This window comes from Centroberyx gerrardi, chromosome 5, assembly GCF_048128805.1.
Source record: "Centroberyx gerrardi isolate f3 chromosome 5, fCenGer3.hap1.cur.20231027, whole genome shotgun sequence".
Classification (NCBI taxonomy): Eukaryota; Metazoa; Chordata; class Actinopteri; order Beryciformes; family Berycidae; genus Centroberyx; species Centroberyx gerrardi.
In genome coordinates, this window is record NC_136001.1 from 4064560 (window position 1) to 4087643 (window position 23084).

Consider the following 23084-nt stretch of genomic DNA (forward strand, 5'->3'; position numbering starts at 1 on the left):
GGTACCCTTGCAGCGACAATCAGTAGGAAACCTCCCTAAAGGGGCCCCATCTCATTCGAGTCTCTGTGACCAGTGACAAGTTTGTTTTGATTCCTGATTGATTGATTTTACCATGCAAAATGAGGTCCAGGAGTTAAGAGGAGGAAGAGAAACGAAAGCAGGACAGTGGTAAGTGGAACAGATAATGATGAATGATGATAGTAAATAGTAAGCCAAAAAGTTAGTTAGCAAAGATACATGATGTCATGTAACGTTAGCCTATAGCTAACTTTTGTTTTAGGCTCTTGACTAATGCTATCTAGCAAGCTAACACAATTGAGTTTGCTAGACAGCTAGCTAGAAAGAAATTATTTGATTGATAACTGATTATTTAATAGATGTTCTGGGGAACATAATGGCAACAAAAGTCAGTCAGAAGGGCCCCATGGGACTTTCTGCCTGGGAATCGCCTCTGTCAATAGTCCCAGAGTAAATCAATGATTAAAGATGAACTGAAGTCAATTTTACCTTTGGATACTGTATAGTATAGCAAAAACAATACATTTTTCATCTACAGTTGAAGGAAATTTTTAGGTATGAATCTCAAACTGAGAAAATATTAACATATGACGTCTCTAGTGGAGGTTTACCTACTTATCACCACACCTGACTGCTGTGACGTCTTTTTCCTTGGATTTTCTGTTGATGAGGTTTGGGTTTCTGTAGGTACCAAACTTGTCTTTGTTGAAACAGAAAATAAATCACTTCATTTGCGCCAGATCATTTTTTTCCAGGAAAGACCTACCAGACACCAGGTGTTTAGAACAGCAAATGTTAATGCTTTCACAAACTGGCTATAGCTTGAATCACTATTGCACAAATACTTACTTTAAAAACAGAAAAAACATAGTGTGATTAGTCCTTTATTTGTTTTCATAACAAGAAATATATTTTTCCTTAGTTCATAATTTTATTCAGTTGTGCCGTAATCTGAAACAAACCAGTATGTTAATGAATACAATCTGATTGTCGCTATAAAAGTTACAAAAGGGAAAAAAAATCAAATTGTTGCATTGTCAAATTTGTGCAATGCCAACACTGTTAGAGGGACAATCAACCCAAAATGTAAACAGGTTTTAAAAGATTTATAAATTAAATGACAAAAATAAATAAAATAGAATACATCTAACAACGCTGGGAACATTGATCTAGTTGCCAATATGCTTGTGTAATGCTGTATTAATTCAACATTAGTATACTGTCTTATGTAGATTTTGGGTTGATTTTGTTTTTTAAATGCCTGAAGAGATAAATAATGTATCTAAAATGTATATAAACATTTAAGTGGCTTCAGGAATCAATAAAGGCAAATTAATATCAGGTGGAAAATATTCAGGTAATTATGCTTTGTAATCAAGTTACAAACATGACACAATTGAAAAACCTGTCTAATAACAATGTATGTCTGCTTTAGATTGTACATTTAATTTACACCATTTCATTCTAAAGTGCCATTTGAAAAAAAACAAAAAAGATTGCAATTTAATATAACAATATAACTCCATTTTGACACACAACCACATTTAGTCTATTACCTAAGGCTTCAATTACACTTATCATTTCAATGTGATTTTCCTTATGAGGCCATAAATTTCTGATGGATAGTGTGAAAAGAATGTACATTTGCAATTTCCATGTGAGTGTGATGATCTGATATATATATATATATATATGTGTGTGTATATATATATATATATATACATATATATATATATATATATCATATGACTGAAAATTTTGTGCATCTAGGAATGCCACTTAACCTGGAGTGCCACTGAATTCCAGATTATTATATTATGTCTGTTCAAAGATGGATCAGTTTCCATCAGTAATGTCATTGAGAGAAATAAAACAGAGAACTTTTATCTAAATATGTAATGTCATACAGATATACAGCTCTGCAATTGTGAGTGTGATACTTTTCTGGGAATAGTACAGAGGTAAATCCACCAGAACAAAATAGAGTTTACCACCTTTATAGCCTAATATAAATCTTCCTGCTAGAAATTCATAGTATACATCATAGCAATTAGTATCAAAATGATGTTTATGAGGAAAGGAAAAAAGCAAAAGTCTGTGTTTTTCTGAAATATATTCTGAGTTGACAAGTGTTGATTGGAGAGTTGTTTGCACACTCAGAGCTGATACAGCTCTGTTCAAAACTAAAGTGTTAAATGAACTCTGATGGTCCGGACTCTGATGGTGGCATAGTGTTTATTTTTTATCACACTTAAATTAACACAGATGATTTCGCTCTGTGTGACTAGATTGTCTAATTGACAATTACATTTAACTGGAGCCTGACAAATTCCCTTTATCTGACAGAACAGATCCAACAACACATTGATGCCCTTTATCAGGAAAGGCACCGGTAAGAGTAGGATCTCAATGCAAAAGATGGACCATAATTCCACCTAGCCTGGGATTACTACAGTGTGGTCCTAAACAGTTGACCTTACTAAGACTGTTGCTGATTCCAGCTTTCAGTTAAATCACTCTTCTGGACTGCAGTTGCTACTAACCGCTAACACTTTTCATGCAACACGACCACCATCACAGATGCCATGGGGGCTGAAAAAGCATCTGTATTGTTTTTGTGTTTTTCTGTGTAACTTTCCAACATCTGCAAACCTACATTTTAAAATGTGTTATTAAAGCAATATGAATTTTCTACATAAACCAGTGTGAGAGAACAGGCTAGAGCTTTCTTTTAAGCCAGATGTGGAAAACCACATTTTTTCACTATTGTCAATAGGCCCTTTGTTTTGGCCCTCTAATACGCAAGTAACATGAGGCAAATAAATGTAACATGTCATTCAGATGAAGCTTGATTAGAACATTTCCAATGTCAAACAGAGACAAGTAATGTGAAGCCGAAGTATCCTTTTCACACATCTTTAGCAACTGCCACTACCAGCTAATGATTCCGCCCTGCGCCTTCTGCCATGTAGGCCTGAGATACTGAAGAATCTCCCTGCTAATGCTATGAAGTCTTTATCCCACAGACACACAGAGATGTAGGCACTCGTACGCTCCTCATAGAGCACAATGAAGACGACGATCTCTCCACCCAGTCTTCGCCCAGAAGAGATCATTTAGGGAGACAAATGCTGAAAAACAATGTTTCACTGCTGCAAGTGTCCTTAATCTCTGAGAATTAATGAGTAGCTGCTCCTTGTTGCTCATCTCACTTATTATATCAGCAGCTTAAACAGTGATGGCATTTGTGTGATGCAATTTTGCAAAATTGCAATCCCGGCATTGCAGTCTGGGAGATCGGGCTGCTCGCTCCTAACTCAGAGAACACACACTGTGTTTTTTCGCCCATTCTTGTGAGTGTCGCGGTGAAGCCGTTGTGTCTTGGCCCGCTGGGGAGGGCGGTCCATGCTAACAGTCCTTGCCGTTGTGTCAAGCTGTGCATCTCAACGGGACGTCTATACCATGTCAGCAGTGCCGTGCCCATTCATACGCATGCCTGTAACCTCCGGACAGTTTCAAGCCGTCACTTCCTCGTACGGGCGGCTCGTCTTTACACCTCTTTCTCCTCTTTGTTGTGAAAAGACGTCCGTCTTAGCTTCTCCTTGACTTTGACAAACTCCGGAGCTTTCAGAGTATCCTCTTGGTCTTGCTCCTCCTTCTTCTCCAGCTGCATCAGGGAACAGGGGAAAATGTTGGGTTAAGAAAAGTGGAGCGCTGAAGTGCGACTTAGAATATAGTACAAGACGTTGGTGTCATTTTCAATTCTCATCACTTCACTTGACTTGTTTAACTTTCAAGGACACATATTTTCCCCAAAAACCCCAATCATTATCAGACTTTATTTTCTGACAAAGAACCTATTTAAGTTCAACCCCGTCAGACAGCTGAATATGATTGGAAAATATATTTGAGGTAATGCCAATAGTGCCCTGCTATTCATATGCCCCTTGTTTGAAGTCAGTAGTGCTAAGCAGACATTTAATCTAAAAACCCACACCATTTGCCCTCCAAAGCATGTCATGACTTCTTTATGTGTCACCAGCCTGTTCATTTTGTATTAAAGCTATACATAAACATCTGCAATATAATGAATATTACATCTATGGAATGCTCTACACATCATACACACCGTTGAATAAACATCAATTACATATTTCTTCTAACTCAAACAACCAAAAAATATATATAACAGTATTGAGCATGTTCAGTGTAATTGTAATCATTACTTCAACTGAGGAAACACACACAAAAAAACATCACTGGAAAAAATGTCAGTTTTGGCTGAATGAAATAGCAACAACTCCACCATAAAAAGGTACTTATTAAAAATCCAATTTTTAATAAAAGGCCAATATTGGCACAATGTATTGGCAAATATATCAACACCACATCCAACTACTGACAATGCCCTTGGTGTACCTCAAGGTTCGGTTCTGGGGCCTTTGTTGTTTAGTCTTTATATAAATGATCTGCCTAGTAATTGTCCATCTAATGTGACTTGCCAGATGTATGCAGATGATACTGTTGTGTATGTGCATACTAAAAACAAACATCAAGCTGCACAAAAAATATCGGCTGCTATGGTTAATTTTTCTAACTGGCTGGAAGGTTCACATTTACATCTTAATGTGTCAAAAACTGTATGTGTAATGTGTTTTTTTTCTAAAAAAGGCAAGTACAGATAGAGACCCAGATGCGTTTGTAATAGGAACAAAGCTGGGAGCAGGACATGAGTTCAAATACTAGGAATCATTGATTCACAGCTCTGCTTTACAACAAGTGAAAGGAACCGTAAACCGAATAAAATTGAATTTGTCTAATTTTAGATATACCAGAAATAAACATATTATATTTTAACGCAAAGATTATCCCACATATGACATACTGTATAACAGGCTGAGTGGGCACTGGCAACTAATTTGAGTGGTTATGATGGGCGTTGATTTTGTTTTTCTCTCCCTATTTTTTCCCTCTTCTTATCTTTTTAATAGGTTATACTATAATTATTTTATGTAGATTCATTAAGCTGTGACATGTACTTCAACTGTATCAACCTGCCAAGGGACAACAGATGGAAATGGTGGCTAAATCTGGCATATTTACATTTGGTTTTAAATGTTCATTAACACACACTGTCCCTATTAAATAAATAAATCATAAAATTGAACCCTAGTATCTCCAAGGGTGTCCCATACCTCCTCCAGTTTCTTGTGCCTCTTGAGGAGCTCCTGCTCTAGAGGAGAGATCTTTTTCCTGGCCTCGTCCTCCTGCTTCCTCTGTTTGATCATCTGTTCTCTCTTCCTGGCCTCCAGCACTCTCTGCAGCTCCGGCTTCGTCTCTACACCAACACCACCCCTGCACCACAACAGCCACCAGTCACACAGCAGTAGACTTTAAAAAAACAACTACAGCAACAAATACAGACAAAAAAAGACCAAATACAGAGAAAAACTAAACCCAGACTAAACAAAAACAAAACAAAGACTAAACACAGACAAGAAAAAGACCAAACACAGACGAAACATAAACAAAGACTGAACCCGGACTAAACAAAAACAAAACAAAGACTAAACACAGACAAGAAAAAGACCAAATACAGAGAAAACAAATACTAAACAAAGACTAAACACAGACAAGAAAAATACCAAACACAGAGAAAACAAAAACAAAGACTAAACCCAGACTAAAAAAAGACTAAACAAAAACAAAACAAAGACAAGAAAAAGACCAAACACAGAGAAAACAAAGACTAAACAAAGACTAAACCAAGACTAAACCAAGACAAAATAAAGACAAAACGAAGACAAAACAGAGTCTCCTAGCAACACTAACAAATGCAATAAACATTAAGCTAGAAAAATGGTCTTGTATCCAGAGGGTCGCTGGTTTGAATCCCCAGTCCATCTGGGAAAATGTGGGTGTGGAAAATGAATGAGTAACACTCTCCCCTCCCTCAACAACTACTATTGAGGTGCCCTTGAGTAAGGCACTGAACCCCCAACTGACCCAGTGGAGCTGCTCAGTCTCCACCAGTAGAAGACTGTGGTTGTACTGGGCAGCTCCCAGTGTGAATATGTGGAACTGTATGAATGTGAAGCAGGGCAATGCTGGAAAAGAGCATGGAGCTCAGTGTTTCCCCCTCTCCAGAAGAGGGCACTCTTGCCATAATTTTAAATTCAAGAGCTTGGAACAAACAACATTGCTCTCAACTGTGGTAATGCACCAACATAGAAGTGAATGACCACATCAGGTACATGGACAGATATATTAATGTATAAATATGAACATATAAATATGAATATACTATTAACAGTGTCCCTGACTGTTTGTTGCTGTGTAGAGATACACTGCCCCTCAAAAGTTTAGACACACCTGAGTGAATGTTCTATGTTTTCCATTATCTGAAAGCCATTTTGATCTAAAGGCTTATGCTTAAATGCTTGAAATTTGTTTCTTAGACAAATATAAATAGTGAAATTGATCCTATGTATGAATTTCTTTCCATAGCCTTTGCCTTTCCATCAAGGCAAAGGGCGGCTACTTTAAAGAATCTAAAATATAAGATAGTTTGGATTTGTTTAACACTTTTTTGGTCACTGCATAATTCCATTTGTGTTAATTCATAGTTTTGATGTCTTTACTATTATTCTAAAATGTGGAAAATAGTAAAAAATAACTTTTGACGGGCAGTGTATATATATACATATATATACTGTGTATATATATTTATAAAACGTCTCTCCACATCACTTAGTCGCTGGCTTCTCTCCTCTGAGCATGGCTGTTAATTGATTTAATGTGTAGTCTGGGGAGGTACAGTAACAGCTTTTAATGAGCTGGAATGGAGAGGGATGACTGAGGGAGACACCATTAGAGTTTTGGTTCATTTAGTCTCTGTCTGTTCAATAAGCCTATGGGGAGGGAGGACAGAGAAAAAAACAACATGGTAATTAGTGATTCTGTCCCTATCAGCCTCGCCGCAACTGTGCACACAAAACTTCCATACAAATACTTCTGACTGCCGCCAGATGCACGCACACACACACACACACACGCACACGCACAAGTTGGAAGACAAAACGCTAATTATTCAGACACAGCTTATGAATTAATTATGTTTGTGAATTCAACAAACACATTAATACACTGCCAATATTTAATAATTAGTAAGCTTGAAGTTCATGAGAGAAAAATCTCTCCCCATGGCAGAGGGCAGGGTATTTTTGGGAGTATTTTTTTTGATACTGGACTTCTCTTGCTTTGCTTTAACTCTTCTCAAACCGCAGAGCTTAGTGAGCTTGACTGACATCTGAACTCAGTTTTTGCCAAGAATACTCTATGTCCCTAACTGACTGACTCCCATGGTTGAAACATGTTATTTCATTTAGTTTACCGTTTGGTGTGTCCTTGCTTGTATGTACGGATATATGGATGTATTACTGTAAGGTATGGTTGACATTAAGGATCTTAATGAATACCACATACTATCAATTATTGTTATTGCACTTTCTAGGCAAGAAAACGTTTGAGTTGATCATATACTAGTACATATGACGAGATAAACGCAACACAAGTTGTTAAAATGTTTAAATGTTTTTTCAAAAATCTTGAAAATGGGTTTGACCTCCCTATTACAGCTGCAATAAGTCACATTTTCCGACCACTAGAGGGTGACAGAAACCGCAACACATTTGTAAATAAAGCACAGCAAAACCACTGCACTACAGAAACTTATTAAGGACAAACATTGCCAAGCACCGTGCATAAATGCTAATAGCTAAGCTAAACGTACCTACGGAGAAGTCTCCAGTTACCAGTCTCACTCTGACAGATTTTTCTCCCGCTGAAGGTTACATGTCCCACAATGACAAGTGAAGAAGTAGGTAGCAAGTTCACTAGTTGACCAAGTTTACTAGATTAACAAGTTTACTAGTTTAACAAGTTTACTAGTTTAACAAGTTTACTAGTTTAACAAGTTTACTCGCTCGCTTCATCGATTCTGACATTATAAGAACATTTTCAGCAATGTGAGGGGGAGAGCGCCGCTTTTAAACAGCGAGGGAGGAGACAAGCTAGCTTAAAAAAATGAAAAGCTACTGAATGGACCAGGAGGAGCTTCGTTCCGGAGTGGAATTTGACAACAAATTACAAAATCCACACAGCTGCTGCTATTGGTTTATATTATTAAGTCTCAGTGAAATCTCCACATAGCACACATTAGTTTGCCTAGTCTTGTCTAGTCTTGTTTTCCCTTTCTCTTGAAGTGTTGTTCCCATAGATATGGCCTTCACCTTGAATATTTCCTTTGCCCTTCTTGGCTTTCTTGGACATCAGTGCCATTCTCTGACACTGAAAAACCTTTAATGAAAAGAGAGTTAGCGACTGGCCAGAGAAGAGGCTACTAAATTGGAAAGTTGTTGATTCTTGCACTCCCACATCACTGTTGTATGCTCTAGCACTACTCCTTAGCAATACGCTTTAGCTCTCTAACTCTTTAGCTCTATTTTTCCACCTCACGATTTACAACATGAAGAACAGTCTCTAAAAATGTAGTTGTATTTAACCTTTCACATGATTCTAAGAGTTACCTGATTTATAAAAACATCTGAGACTGAATAAAGCTGCGTATGCTTGTTTAAAGTAGCGTACCTGTGTCTATAATATATAAATTGGAGAAAAAAAATTGAATGCTCGTGATAATGCTTTGCAATTAGTTGGCCTTGTGACCGCAGCCCAACAGCCATTGTCCTATAAATAAAGCCAGTGCAGCCACGGTTGAATGGTTGACAGCTGTTTGCTTATTGTAGTAGACTATTTATAGGATATCTGATCCTGTCTTTAGTGTCGATAATGAATCTTGCATTCCTCACGCCTCAGTTTACATGTGCCTGGACACTACCACTAACTGGCCTCTTCATATAAAGCTGTGTAGACTTAAAGTTCAATCACAACCCTAACAATTTTCTTTTAAGATTAAGATTAGAATTAAGGGATGTTTTTCTGTGGGTTTCCTCGTCTCTAGCAATGAATCAGTAGAACTGAAGAGAAATGAAAGACCTTGCATTGCTTACTCTACAGCCTGAGTGCTTCAGTTGAGGTGATTTGACAAATTCCCAACAACTTAGTAATTCAGGCCAGTGTGGTGGGAGGCTGTTGCCTAGCAGCATCTGGTCTTTCTTGTAAGAAGCCAGATAATTTAAATTTATAGAGAGAAAGAACAGACTTCAATGGGGGGGGGGGGGGGATAAAGGCTATTTTGTTTATTTGCTGCTTTTAGGTAAAATTAGGTAAAATTATATAATTATATGTACCAGTATGTGCATATACACTACCCGTCAAAAGTTTGTATACACCACAGTTTTCTTTATTTTTACTATTTTCCACATTTTATAATAATAGTAAAGACATCAAAACTATGAAATAACACAAACGGAATTATGCAGAAACCAAAAAAGTGTTAAAAAAAAATCCAAACTATCTTATATTTTAGATTCTTTAAAGAAGCCACCCTTTGCCTTGATGGAAAGGCAAAGGCTTTGGAAAGAAATTCATAGGATCAACTTCACTATTTATATTTGTCTAAGAAACTAATTTCAAGCATTTAAGCATAAGCCTTTAGATCAAATGGCTTTAAGAGAATGAAAAACATAGTACATTCAATCAGGTGTGTCCAAACGTTTGACAGGCAGTGCTAGCCAAAATTTAAACCCATCTAGTCACATTAGCCAACTGAGACATGGACTAATTGATTGAAATGCCGATAAAGTACCTTTGAATTGAAGTGAAGTGAATTGTGAGGCCTGGTTGTTTAAAAGGAGAGATATAATTGATTGCTGCTAGTCCTTGAAACAAACACACACACACACACACACACACACATACACACACACACACACACATAAACAAGCAGACACAATGAACACATTTCCACAAGACATACTGTAGGTGTTTTGGTTTATTTTGAATATTTGATTTATTTAAATCTATCACTATAGGTATTTAGTAGGACAGGTGTGTGTGTGCTGCGGGCATGCAGCCAGAAAGGGCATATGTTTTTTTACCAGAGTGAGAGAGAGACAGCAGAATTTGTTTGATTGCTCTTGCTATCTGAAAATAAACATCAAATTACATATGTAAGCCTTTGACTGGACAGTGGATCTCTTTTTCTTGCCTGAGTTATCACCTGCTTGACTGGCGCATCAGTGGCTCTTGAACTTTATTATAGACAACAGAAATCAATTGAAATCAATGGATGGAATGGCTTATGTCAGCCTAAACAGATGATAAACTCCACTCTGTAAGTAGAAAGGTGGGTATAAAGTGAGGACTTTACCCTTCACTACATGCCTTTTCCCGCTTAAAGGACAAGTTCATTGATTTTGGACCTATTTGTCTCTACTCATAAGGGCTTGATAAATACATACACATTCCACACTTCAGAGTTCAAATGTTATTTCTTTTAGTTGGGAAACTAACAGCAAAACTAATGATAGTCCTAAAAAAAATTGGCTGTTGCATTACATAATACGTTTTCATTCAAGTGTCGTAAAAAGTACCACTTTGGTACCGGCTTTTAATTCACAGTACTGGTTTTTAAAATGTTCTTTTAATTCTGCTGGTTTGGAGCATTTGATCCTTTGTAAAAGGTTCTTTTCAAGACTGTGAATGTTCCATGTAGAACCATTTGAGCATGGTGCCATTGAGAGCTTTTGTAAAAGGGTTCTTTATAGCACCATACTGCATAGAACTCCTTTTTGTAGTTGTAGAGTACACACATGCATAGAGACACTCCAACACCCACAATATATGTATGAAAAAAAAATCACATCATATGACAAACAAAATCACATTGAAACATATACACACACACATGCATTTTGGTACCGTTTGTAGCTCATGAGCAGTTCTCGATGGAGGTCCTGGTGGCTTTTGGAGGCTTTGACTGGATTAACCAGTTTTTTGGGTTTGATGAGATCATCATCATCATCTCCCTCCATGTAATCCGGCTGGGGGACATAGCTGGATACGGGAGCCGGGTTCCTGTGTCCCCCCTCTAGCCTGTGCTGCTGTAGGTCTGCATACGCAGATGCTGGAGAAGCAAGGCAAGAGAAAGAGGGGGATGAATTAAAGCTGCTCTTGGCAAGACTTTTATGTAGAAATCCAGCCATGTTATTAGCCTAAATCACAAAGTAATAGTAATAGTGAAATCCAAACAGTCTCCAAAACATCAGTGAGTGAGCGCTCCGTCCAGAGAAAGCTGGACTCACCAATGTTAGATCTTTTGCTTCTCTCGTTCCTTTGGTTTTCTTGCCGGGTTGGTGAACATGAGTGTACTGTGTGCCGTTTACTCACGTCATCTTACAGGATTTTGAGTACTGAAGTTCAAATTTTTCAAATAGTTATCTCTCACTGCTATTTGGAGCCATCACGTGCAAAGTTGTCAAGTGCAGCTTTAAAGTATATGTTTGGCTATTTTAGACCTAGAACTTTGAAATGGCGAGCTCCTGTTACTAGCCTCTTGCTGCTAACAATGAGTCCAGCTCCTGCTAACAATGAGTGAGGTTTGTCAAAATATCTCCAAAGAAGGTAGTCTATGAAAACGATATGGAGACCAACAGACGTATTTCTGTCCACGGCCCGGAAAGCAACAGCGCCTCACCATTCAGTGGATCGTCTTCTACCAAACTCTACTACAATCTGACCTGACAGTCCGCAAAACTAGATCATGCTGCCAGTAACACACTTTCACCCCACAGCAGTCTGTGCTGCGGCAGAGAAAAATAGTTCTGTGATTTCCTGATTAGTGACAGTGCGCATAATGGTGGAATTGTGTTGTGTTTACTCAACTCCCCTGTGGCGCCTACGAACGGCATTTTTTTTTTTAGATATTTTGACAAATCCCATTTGGACTCATTAGCAGCAAGAGGCCTAGCAACAGAGCTCGCTGTTTCAGCTGACAGCTGTCTTGGAAGCCAATATTGTCTGTGGGTCCAAGTACTACAGGTATGTAAAAGACAAATTATATATAGGTCCAAAATAACCAAACTTATCCTTTAATATGAAGTAATACAGTGGTTCTCAATCATGGTCCACTGAAGCCCAAGAGTATGCAGGTTTTCATTCCAACCAAACATTACAGCAGCTGATTTCACTGATTAGAATACCTTCAACCAGATACGAAAATGAATTGAAATATGCTGTAGTGTTCAGTTGTAATGAAAACCTGAAGACTCTTCGACCTAGATGGCACATGCTTTAGAACCACTGAATTAATAAAACAGCAAAAGATGGAGAAAATACACTGGTAAAAGGCTTTTAGAATGTCTTTAATCTGAACCAGGGGTGGGCAACCATGGTCCATGGAGGGCCAAGAGTCTGTGGGTTTTCAATTCAACACTACAGCAGCTTTACAGACTTGCATACCTTCAACCAGAGACAAGGAACTTAGTCAAATCAGCTGCTGAAGTGTTTGGTTGGAATGTAAACTGTAAATGACAACCTGCATACACACGGCTTTCAATGGCACATGGTTGGTCAACACTGATTTAGTCACATTGACAGTCACATGTTATACACAAAGTGTGTTAGAATAGGAGTGGTGATCTCAGATCAGTGGTGATCTCGGATCAGTTTTAGCTATGTTCTATCATGACCTTTATATGGTCATGTGATATGTCAAAACTGCATGTGGACTGCATGCCTTTGTGGTATTAATCTTAGAATAGGTAGAAATCTAGTTTTTAAAAGCCTAAAATGATATTTGGACCAGATAGTTTGTGACCAGCAGCCTCCCTGTCTTTCTCCCTTACTGTGTCTTCCTTGTTTGTCTTAGAAAGGCCAGATTAAGAGGCATCTGATCCGAGGCCTCAGTTATTCTGGGGAGAAAGAGATCCGGTGTCATACGCAGGCAGGCCAGTCCAGACACAATGACCCCTTTCTCAAGTGCAACCAGAGACCATATCCACTGCTGCTTAATATTTCAGAAAAATGAAATGAGCTCTGGCCGTTTTGTCATCAGTGCTTCACAGTCAGGGACACTAACAGGGCGGGGTGTTTTGGACAGGCTTAAGGGAGGAATGGGGATGTTCTTGGAGGCATGAGTGGCCAGTTATTGCAACGGTAGATTGAAGATCTAATCCAGAATTTCTATCTAGTAACCAAATGCTGTATTTCTCTAATTCATAGGTCTTATTTGAGGGCAAATTTGAATTCAAGTCAAATCCTTAATATATATGTAAATCTCACCACAGAAAGTTAAAGAACTGAATTAGGGAAATGTTTTCAATCTCAATGATTGGCAAAGCTAGTAATGCAAGGGGATTAAAGCTAAAATTTGTATTGAACATATTATGAATATGTGAGAGGTTGGTTTGCTTTTATTGTTTGTGAAAAAGAAAGGTAAAATAGACCTGTATATAGAGTTATGAGCATATACCGTATATAGAGCAAAATGCAAAAAGACTGAGGCAATATGGCATGGTAACTAGTAACTTAACGCATTCATTTTTCAATAATGTAATCCATTATTACTTACGGTTACTTTTTTTATATCCCGCAACATCTCATAACTTTGTAACTTAACTAGTTAGTTTTAAGGTACGTAACAAAGTAGGGTAACTAATTACTTTTAAAAGTAACTTTCCCCAACACTGTGAGATTTTTTTTTTTTTGGTGCTAAGCGTTCATGATGTTTTTGCACTGCACTTCCCAGAAATCACCTGTCAATCAAACAGTGTGGGCGGTACTGTGACCTCTTTTATTTGGGATTTTTTGTTGATGAAGTTTGAGTTTCTGCAGGTGGCGCTCTTTTCTTTGTCTATTCAGCCTAATACTTGTGATCATATGATTGGACTGATTGGAAAAACAGGAAGTTGCGTAAATAGGCAGTACTGCTGCAGACTGAAGCTACTTGTGTGAAAAAAGGAAGAAGCTAACTGTGTGTTGTCGGCAGCACGTGAGCCTAAAACTTAATTTAGTATGGATGTGAATGCTTTAATTTATGTATTGGTTGATTTAGTATAGACAGTTTCTTCTGAACGATTTTGAGGGAAACCTCTTGGAAACCCCTTTTTCAAAAATAAGAATGTTCATGTTCCCTAAGGACGAGGAAAGGCATCGCACATGTATCAATGCACTGAAGAAAGAGGGATGGCAGATTAGAAAGCCTTGCATTTACAGCACTCACTTTGTCACAGGTAAAGTTACAAAACCAGATCATTATACATAGGATTTACAGTGAGGTTAATATTATATATTCAATATTAATGTTGTAGCCAGCTAGCTACAAAAGCTACTTCAAACAATGTAGCAACCGCGGCAGCAGCACAACTACCATAACGGTATGCTACATCATTAATGTCTGTACAAAACATCATCACGAATCAAGCTATTCTAACAGGTTATAGCTGTGTTATTGTTAACAACCTGAACCTGTACCTCCACCTCTCTTCTCTCTGTCTTTCTAGCTCATTTAAAATATACTCAAAGTGGAAGTTAGTGAGTTACTTCTCTACAGAAGAGACCATGACATATGATCAACAGAAGAAGACACAGAATTTCAACTAGCTTCCTTTAGTAGTGAAAAACTTTAGAAACTACAGTGCATAAACAAAGTAAGGCTAGATTACTCTTCTCTGCTGACTCACTGCTAACAGCTTCACGAACTGCAGATTTACCATTGGCCAGTTTTTGATGCAATTTCTTATGGAGAGCCTACAAAATTTGCACACGGTTGCATTTTAAAATATAGCAATGTGTTATACTTCAGTCAAAACATACTTGAGTTAAAGTAAAATTACCGGTTTCAAAAAATGCTCAAAAAAGTACAAATACAACAAAGTACTCGATTACAGTAACAGTAACAGTAACATTAAACATCATTTGTTGCTTCTACCCTTGGTTTTTGTGTTTGTTTCTTGGTTGTACTGCAGTATACTGTATACAAGTCAATAACAAAGACAAAAAATTGACCAGATGCATTGTTCGTTACCAAAAACAGGTCCAGAACCCTGTTCTTACTACCCAGTTTCAGAAAAAGCTTCTAAAGTCAGCGCTGATTGGGAAAGCATGGCCACACTGGACATCTAGATATCCTGTGGTTTTGTATTGATTTGAGACAGGATATGCAAGCTAATGGCTCAGCGCGCCCACTGTAGGTTATTGATGTCTCCAGTGCATATCATCTAGTTACAAGTAGAGGCTGCATTGATAAGTGTTCTCTGATAACTCGGAAGCTGCAATCACATTTCGGCTGCTGCGGTGTATTTGGCCCAAGGAAGACTCTCTGACTCTGAAGAGTAATCATGTTACAAAGTAATGTCAAAGCTAATGTCTTCTCTCTCAGTTAATCGGTCCATTCTGAGGAAGAAATACAGGGTGCAGTACATTTACTGATGTTACCAAATCAGAAGAGCAGGAGCTGCATATTGACATGTCTGCAGTGAAAGAGCCTATTGAATCATCAAAGGGTAAAAGCATCCAAAAGCAAGAGTTTCTTCTTGAGTTTGAGGCCAAAGCCCTATTTGCATGGGGCTATTATTACCTGGGGACATCCAGTGATTTGTAATAATTGCGAAGATCATCTGTGATTTTATTCCATGTGAATCTGTCATGTCTGTAATTTGTAAAGTAAAAATTTTCGGCACAAATTACCTGCCGTACTTTGGACCCCTGATAATACTAATCCTGTGTGAATCAAACTCTCGATAACTTCAGCTGTAATTTGCCTTTGGTGTGTAATTTCTTTTTCTTCTTCTTTTCGACGCACAATGTCTTCCTCACGAAAATGGAAGGCAGTAGTGGAATCCATGGAGGAAGGTTTCTTTTGGCGCAAACTTCAAGTTTTGCTTTGCTAAATCGAGGAAGCGATGAATCGTAAAATCAATTCTATCCAGGCTATCGTGATCTCAGAAAATGTCATTATCCAATGTGAATGCGTTTCACGAAATGCAGAGGTTGGTGGGTAATTCATTAATTACTTGATGTCCTCATATAATACTAGCCCTGTGCGAATAGGGCTTAAGATGGTCATTCCATTGGGGTTGGGATTTGGGATTTAATTCTTGTTATGCATCTTTCTCACTCTCTCTGTGGGGCTGGGGCTGGGGTGAGGGTTTTCCCTGTGAATACAGAGAGATGCCGTACCATGAAATCACCCCTGATTCTCCACCAAGTCATTATCATTAAAAAAGGGCCCAAAAGGAGTCCACAAGCTTTTTCACAGCAGCCAAAAGACAAGCACTAAGGCCAGACAATGCTAAAGGCTGTCACACAATTCAAATAAGTGGAGTATGTTGACAGAATACACTGCAGCAGACTGTACACTTGCTGCTCAGCCTCTCATGGACTACTGCCACAACCACTGAATATATCAGTTTACACACACTCTCTCTCACACACACACACACACCCCTTCTGATAATTGTTCAAACATGGCCAGCAAGTGCAGTTTATTTGACAGGATCACGACCAAGCCATTCTGGCTGAGAGGTTGAAGTCTACTTGTGTTTTCTCTGCTTAGACAAACACTGAGTCGAGATACCGCTGCTTAAAACTAACTAGAGGGATGTTGCAAAAGACAAACTAGTTGAAGACTTGAGCCACTTATGACAACAGAGCACCGATCGATCCGTTTAAAGTCTGCAAGCATAAGCATTTTTTTTTTTTGAGAAAACAACTGAAAGGCTTTCAACTCCATATCAAATCAATTCTCATTTCCAACTGTGGTGACTGTGTCTTCTTCTGAAAGCTTGTTCTTTGTCAGTTCTCATCCTGCACTCACCTTGTGCATGGCAATAATGTCATATTTTATTAACCCTTTGTTGACAGTAGCGCCCTGGTACACTTGAATGGATGTTTGAGCATATAACTCTGCATGCAATCTAAATTACAATAGAGTTAACATATAACAGAATAAAATATAAGTCACTGCCAAACTCACTGCCAAAGTCTCTGTCTGCAGTCAATACAGTAAAGAAAGTTATTTGTTGCAAAAGGCAGACTAGTTTAAGACTGGAGTCACTTATAACAGTTCAGTTTGAAGTTTGCATGACTACAGAAATAAGCCTTTCTTGAGAAAACAGCAGGAACGCTTTCAATTTTTGACTCACTGCAATGTGAGTTTATCCTCCTGCTAAACTCCTACACAAATCAGGTCTCATTGCTGTCTGTGACTTTGTCTTCTCTGAAAGTTTGTTCTTTGTCATCCTGCACTCACCTTGTGCATGTTGTGCTATTTTATTAACACTTTGCTGACATTATCACCTGGGTACACTTGAAAGGATAAGTAGCAGATTGAGGATGTAGCTGTGTATCTAATCTAAATTATAATAGGATATAATTCCTTGCAAAATCGAACTATTCTGCTGGTTCTTCTTCTGTTTTGGTGGCAGATAGCCATATTTAGCCAACAACATGGCAGGTACAGCTTGACTTACAGAATCAGTGATAGTCCACTGTGTCTCTGGCTGCAGCTGAAGCTGATAAACTCTGGCTCTCTTACCGGACTTGACTATCCCTTCCCTGGACCTGGCCGGCTGCTCGGGGCAGTAGAGGCTGCTGCTCATTCTCTGGGCCATCTCCAGATCTTCACATGTGCCTTTGTCTGTGTGTCCTGGTTAGCCTACGGGAGCCTACATGTCTCTTGTGTGGAGAGGCCGGTCAGATGTGAGCACAGTTCTCTCCTCTAGTCATGCCTTCCCCGCACAGAGGAGTGCAAGTGGTCACATGATCCCTCCTCCTCCTGAGCGGCTCCCTACCTCCCTCCTCCCTTCAGACTCTCCTCCTACTCCTCCTCCTCCTCCTCTCTCTTCATAATACAATGTTGCTGCTTTGGCTGAGCTCTATCTTTCTATCTAACCTGTTCTCACCCTCCCACGCTGTCAGTTTCAATTCAGTTGAGGCATGAAATACAAAAGGACTTACTGCCAAAGCAAAATCAGCAAATATGGCCATGTATTCACTTAGCAGCCATGGAAATGTGACATTGACAATAGCAAATGGTTCAATACTATAAAATCAATCAATCAGTTAATGAGTGGACAAATTTATTGAAGGGCAAACAGTCTCTCCTGTTGGAAACTGTGACTAGTTAATACACTTTTTGCTACAAATGTGGCACTCTCTTTGTTTTTACAATACGATATTGTTGCTTTACACTGGGGGAAAGGTTTTCAACTTAGTTTTTCTAATGTAAATCAACTTCTCAAGCATAATTTTCTTGATACTAGTGGAATGATCTTCCTTACGTCAAGATACTGATGCTTGTTTCTAGAAAATTCCTGAAAACAAGTGCAATTATTTCAGACATATTGGTAGAAGTTTTCATTTGCTTTATGGAAGAAGTACAATTTAAAGGCTGGATATGAGACTAAATGACTTGTTAAAGGCATACTGAGTAGGATTTTGCTGCTTGTGGCTTGTAAACACAACTTTGACCCCTCCTCCCTGTGGTTGCCAGATCGGTAAAAACCAGCAAAAAAGTACGGAGAGGCAAACCGCCAAGCAGACAAGGCTCGTTCCAAAACGAGAGTGAATCTGTTGGCTTTCACCCGTTGGAGAGTAATGAAGGAGAGGATGGGGATGAAGAGCGATGTAGCTTAGCTATCAGCTTTTCTACTACAACGAAGCTACGCTAAAGGTAGCTAGCTGCCAGCTCACAATACTTCACTCACTCTGACCAGTTACTCTGTATTAGAGTTCAGGACCGCTACCGTAGCCAGCAAGGCTTTTAGATATAGAACGATTCAGCAGTGGTTTTGGTTGCAGCCGGACACACCTGCTGCCAAAAGGTCGACACCCAGAAACGTCCCGAACATTCAGAAATTAGAAAATCCATGCAGAAGGCAGGCTCTCTGCAGACACACACACTGTCACACACTACCAATGGGCCATAAGTAATGATTAAGTAGGATAGCTCACTGCTGTTTAGGAGACACTTTTTGATTTCACTCTTAAGTTTGGATTTGTTACTTCCTGTGTGGAGAAGATTTCCCACCAGTGAGCAAACTGACACCAGAATTTAATTTGGGCAAATAAGGTGAATCCACAGCATCTCAATTAGTAGGGATGGAACGCTCTTCTCTGTTGCAGTCCCACTTCCCGATATAGGCTAAGACAGGTGTATTTATACGTACAAATCTGGCCTAGTGCCGCTTTAATGTAAAAAAGCTGTACTAGCTAGCAGTTTGAAAAAATAACGGAATAGTGTCACAGATGCAGATGGACGAGTTTGTAGCGTACAAATTTTTACTTCCCATTCATTTGAATGAGGCCTTGAAAATAGCCTGAAAACTGACATTTAACATGTTGGTGGACAGATTCAACAACAGATCCCATTACTGTGATTTTCAACCTTTTTCATATCAAGGACCCCTACTTTAGTCCACATTAAGGCCACAGACCCCCATTTGATGAGATTTTGTCTCTCAAACCCAAATCTGCAAATATTGTTAATGTCAGATATGATTTTGTCCAGAATTCCATGACTATAGAGAGATAACAATGAAATCAAAACAGTCATTCTTCTACATTCTCTAATTGTGTTAACTTCTTGCAAATTAAATAATGCTGAAGTTTAACAATTCATCAATTTGCTGGAGACCCCCTGGAAGCCCCTCAAGGACCCCTGGTGGTCCCCGGGCCCCACGTTAATAACCACTGTTTTAGAACATAATTTTGCCAAATAGCATTTTTATTGATAGAAGAGAACATAGCAGAGGGATACCATTTAGGAGAGATAGATAGAGAGATAGAGAGATAGTTCCTGTTTGGGAGACTGGATCTACTTTTATTTTTAAATACAAATTTTAGTGTAAAGCAAGAATAGAAATTCAAAATGACGAAGGACCCAGGACTGCTTTATTGTCTTAAAGCAGGATCTGTTGTTGAATCTGTTCACCAACGTGTTAAATGTCAGTTTTCAGGCTATTTTCGTGGCCTCATTCAAATGAATGGGAAGTAATCCGAACGCTACAAACTCGTCCAGCTGCATCCAATCTTGGTGATTAGTTTATATTCTGGTTTTCATGGCAGTCAAGTGCTGAATAACCCCCATGTTAAAACTATGTGGAATATTGCTTTAAAATTTGTTTGCCACAACAGAAACTGTGTAACCCGACCAGACAGCAGTCAAGCTTATCAAGTAGTCCGGAAGCAGCTCCGTCATGGCGGCTCATGGTTCACTGGCTTAGACAACAGGCCCATTACGCCCTGATATACACTGAGAGAGGAATGATAAGGTGGGATAATCATTTATGGGTCAGGCTTGGCTCTTGCTTCCCAGGGAGCCACATTGTTCTCCGAGTCGGATGGTAACCTGATAGACTTACCTCTACCGTTTGGGTGCTTTCCATTTTTCACACACTGCTGCTTTGGTGGAGGCTCGTGGTCAATGCTGTAGGCCTTCTGTATGGAGAAGAAAGAAAGAAAGAAAGAAAAAAAACAGTGCAGACATTTAAAGTCAGGCTGAAATTGCAATGTTTATATACCTTTTTTATCAAAATAGACACTATCAACTGTATTGTCAACTATGTGCAATTTATTTTATGTTTGGAATGGGCACTTCTGTCATAATTTTTTTTTAAAGTGCGCCACCTAGACTACTTTGTTGTAACAACTTTTGGAAAAGCTGCTCCTCTATGTAAGGAGTAGGCTCATTTGCATACAGCCTATTGCAGCACAGTTTTACAGTGACATGTCACTGAAAAACTTTGACTGATGTCACTCTGCTGTGGCAGACATGGTGCTGTGCCAGTGTTATTGCAGTGTCCAGGATGCAAAGAGACAGAATCGCTACATTGGCTGTTCACTGAAGTCTTTGGAGTTGTATTCTATGATGTTTGCTATTAAAAGTGAGTGAGTGAATGAGTCCGAGAGGTATGGCAAAACTGATTTAAAAATATCTTCACTGGGATAGAAAATGTAAAATTGAGCAAAAAACGTATTGTCCTTTAACCGCCACACTTAACCACTTACTATGCTGCGGTCACTGAAAATACATAATAATATTGCGATAAATACTTAATTTATCCCCAACAGCGCAAAGATCCGCGAAACTCCGGCATTCACTGTCACAGCCATATGCATGGATTAGCAGGCTCCCAGCATGTTATTTGATGAGGTCAATCGGTAGTGCTGTTGTAGATCTGTTATCAGGAGTTATTCCTCACAGTCAGATTCTGCTGTCTAGCAGCGCTGGGATACTGTCACAAAATACACTTGAATCTCCTGTCACACATGACACTTAAATGTTATCAACTGTCTAATCATTTCATGTCTACAAATTAAGTCAATGAAATAGTTTGCACACTGTAATGCTCACATTGCACATTTCATCATCAGCTATGTGACGTGTCAATTTACAAACCATGACGCTGCCTATAAGTCCGCAGTTGGCAAGCATCTAACTAGCACTAAGCTAGTTTGAACTTGTTTTGACTATGTGGGTTCGTTTTTTTCATTTGCCAGGTTAGAAAACCAGGTAATTTACATCAAATGTGTACAGAACGTTATGATATACAATTGTTTTGCACTCTGCTATGTCTGCTCCTGTGGCTTGTTGTGGTTCATAGCCCCGATCCTATTATTATTTGTAGATGCCGTACAGTGCGTTACCTAACTTGTGGGTTTGAGTAGGGTTGCAAGAGCAGCAAACAATGCACAGTTGCCCACACCCACACGATCCCTCTACTGTGATAACATTTTTATGTCTGAAAGTGTTATGGTTCATACATTTCTAAAGAAAAAAACATTGTATAACCATTCAAAAACAATTTCATAATGCTTCCAAGTACAAACCCTAACAGTGATATAGTATTTGAAATTTAAGTCTGACTTTACAGTGATAATCCGGTCACTGCTTTGGTGTTTTGCACTCAGTGTATTCACTGGCCCATACTGTTTCTTTCATGAACTGGCTATAGGTTGAATCACTGTTGTATGGTATCAGTATGGAGCTTGTGTATTGCCCTCACCAGTTGGGCGGTCTATTTAAGCTGTCAACTCACTTGCTCACTCTCTGCTGCTGCTGCTGCTGCTGCTGCTGCTGCTGTGCATTTCATGTTTCTTTATGGTTCCTCATGGGGGGTTGCATTCGATTTCTCCCTGCTCTGTGATTGAATCCAAAACTAACATGCTAACAACTAACATCTAACGAATGTATCCTATTACTACAATTTCCTTCGGGATCATTAAAGTCACAATGAAGTGGCATTTTGAAAGGCTCTTGCTTCCATAATTTGACATATTTGTGATTCAAGCAGGATGTTGGGGCGGGTAAAAGTAACAGGGTTTTATAAAAATACGAGAAAATAATTTTGGAAATTTTCTGGCACGTATTGTTAAATAGCATGACATGGAAAATTTGTTCACAAGGTAAAAAACTGTGACTTCATTTCTTTGTGAAGTTTCATGTAATCTCATCTAATCAAAACTATCCTTCTCCTGCCAACCGTAAGACCCCTCGTCCTTGGTGCACCGTTTGTGGGAAACTGTCCCCTATTTTTACTCTTCTCCAGTTCTACTCTACACCACTCCTCCTTCAGCCCTGTTTTCCCATCTCCGTCCTTCCACTCCTCTCTCCCATTCCCTCCTTGTCTATCTGGCCGTTTCCAGTTCTTCCAGACCGGACCCTTGCGGCTCCAGGCGTTTCCCAGTGGCTGAGCTCCTTTCAGAGACAAGGCCACTTGGACAGCCGTCTCTCCTGACTGAATAGACATTGTGTTGATTGTCTATGGTTGCTAGGAGAGGCTGCATTAGGCTTGAACATGGTGACAAGGCCCTTACTGTCTTAGTGACCCCCCCCCCGCCCCACTGAAGGGATTTTGAGGTGTGACATGAATGCTGTTTACTGCATGGCAATGGTGTGTGCGTGTGTGTGCGTGTGTGTGTGGCTGTGTGTGAACATGCACACATTGCAGAGTGCTGGATTTGGAAGGGCGTAGCTTTAATGAATGATCTGTTGTCCCTGTGTTGGAACAAGGAGTCCTACTCCTCTCTTCCTTACATCCTCTTCACCCTTGAGTATATTAATTATGGAGATATGTGTGTGTTAATTCTTGAAGACAAGT

General features: G+C 39.1%; 1 protein-coding gene across 1 annotated transcript; it reads right to left on the reverse strand.

The window, feature by feature from the left end:
• Positions 1-3568: 3568 nt before the first annotated feature.
• Positions 3569-22733, reverse strand: LOC139911909 (actin-associated protein FAM107A-like). Its single transcript, XM_078283389.1, has 5 exons — positions 22539-22733; positions 20346-20421; positions 10903-11107; positions 5214-5373; positions 3569-3685 (listed from the first exon to the last, which is right to left on the reverse strand). Exons 1-5 carry the CDS (start codon positions 22731-22733, stop codon positions 3569-3571), a joined length of 753 nt encoding a protein of 250 aa, XP_078139515.1.
• Between the last annotated feature and the right edge of the window lie 351 nt (positions 22734-23084).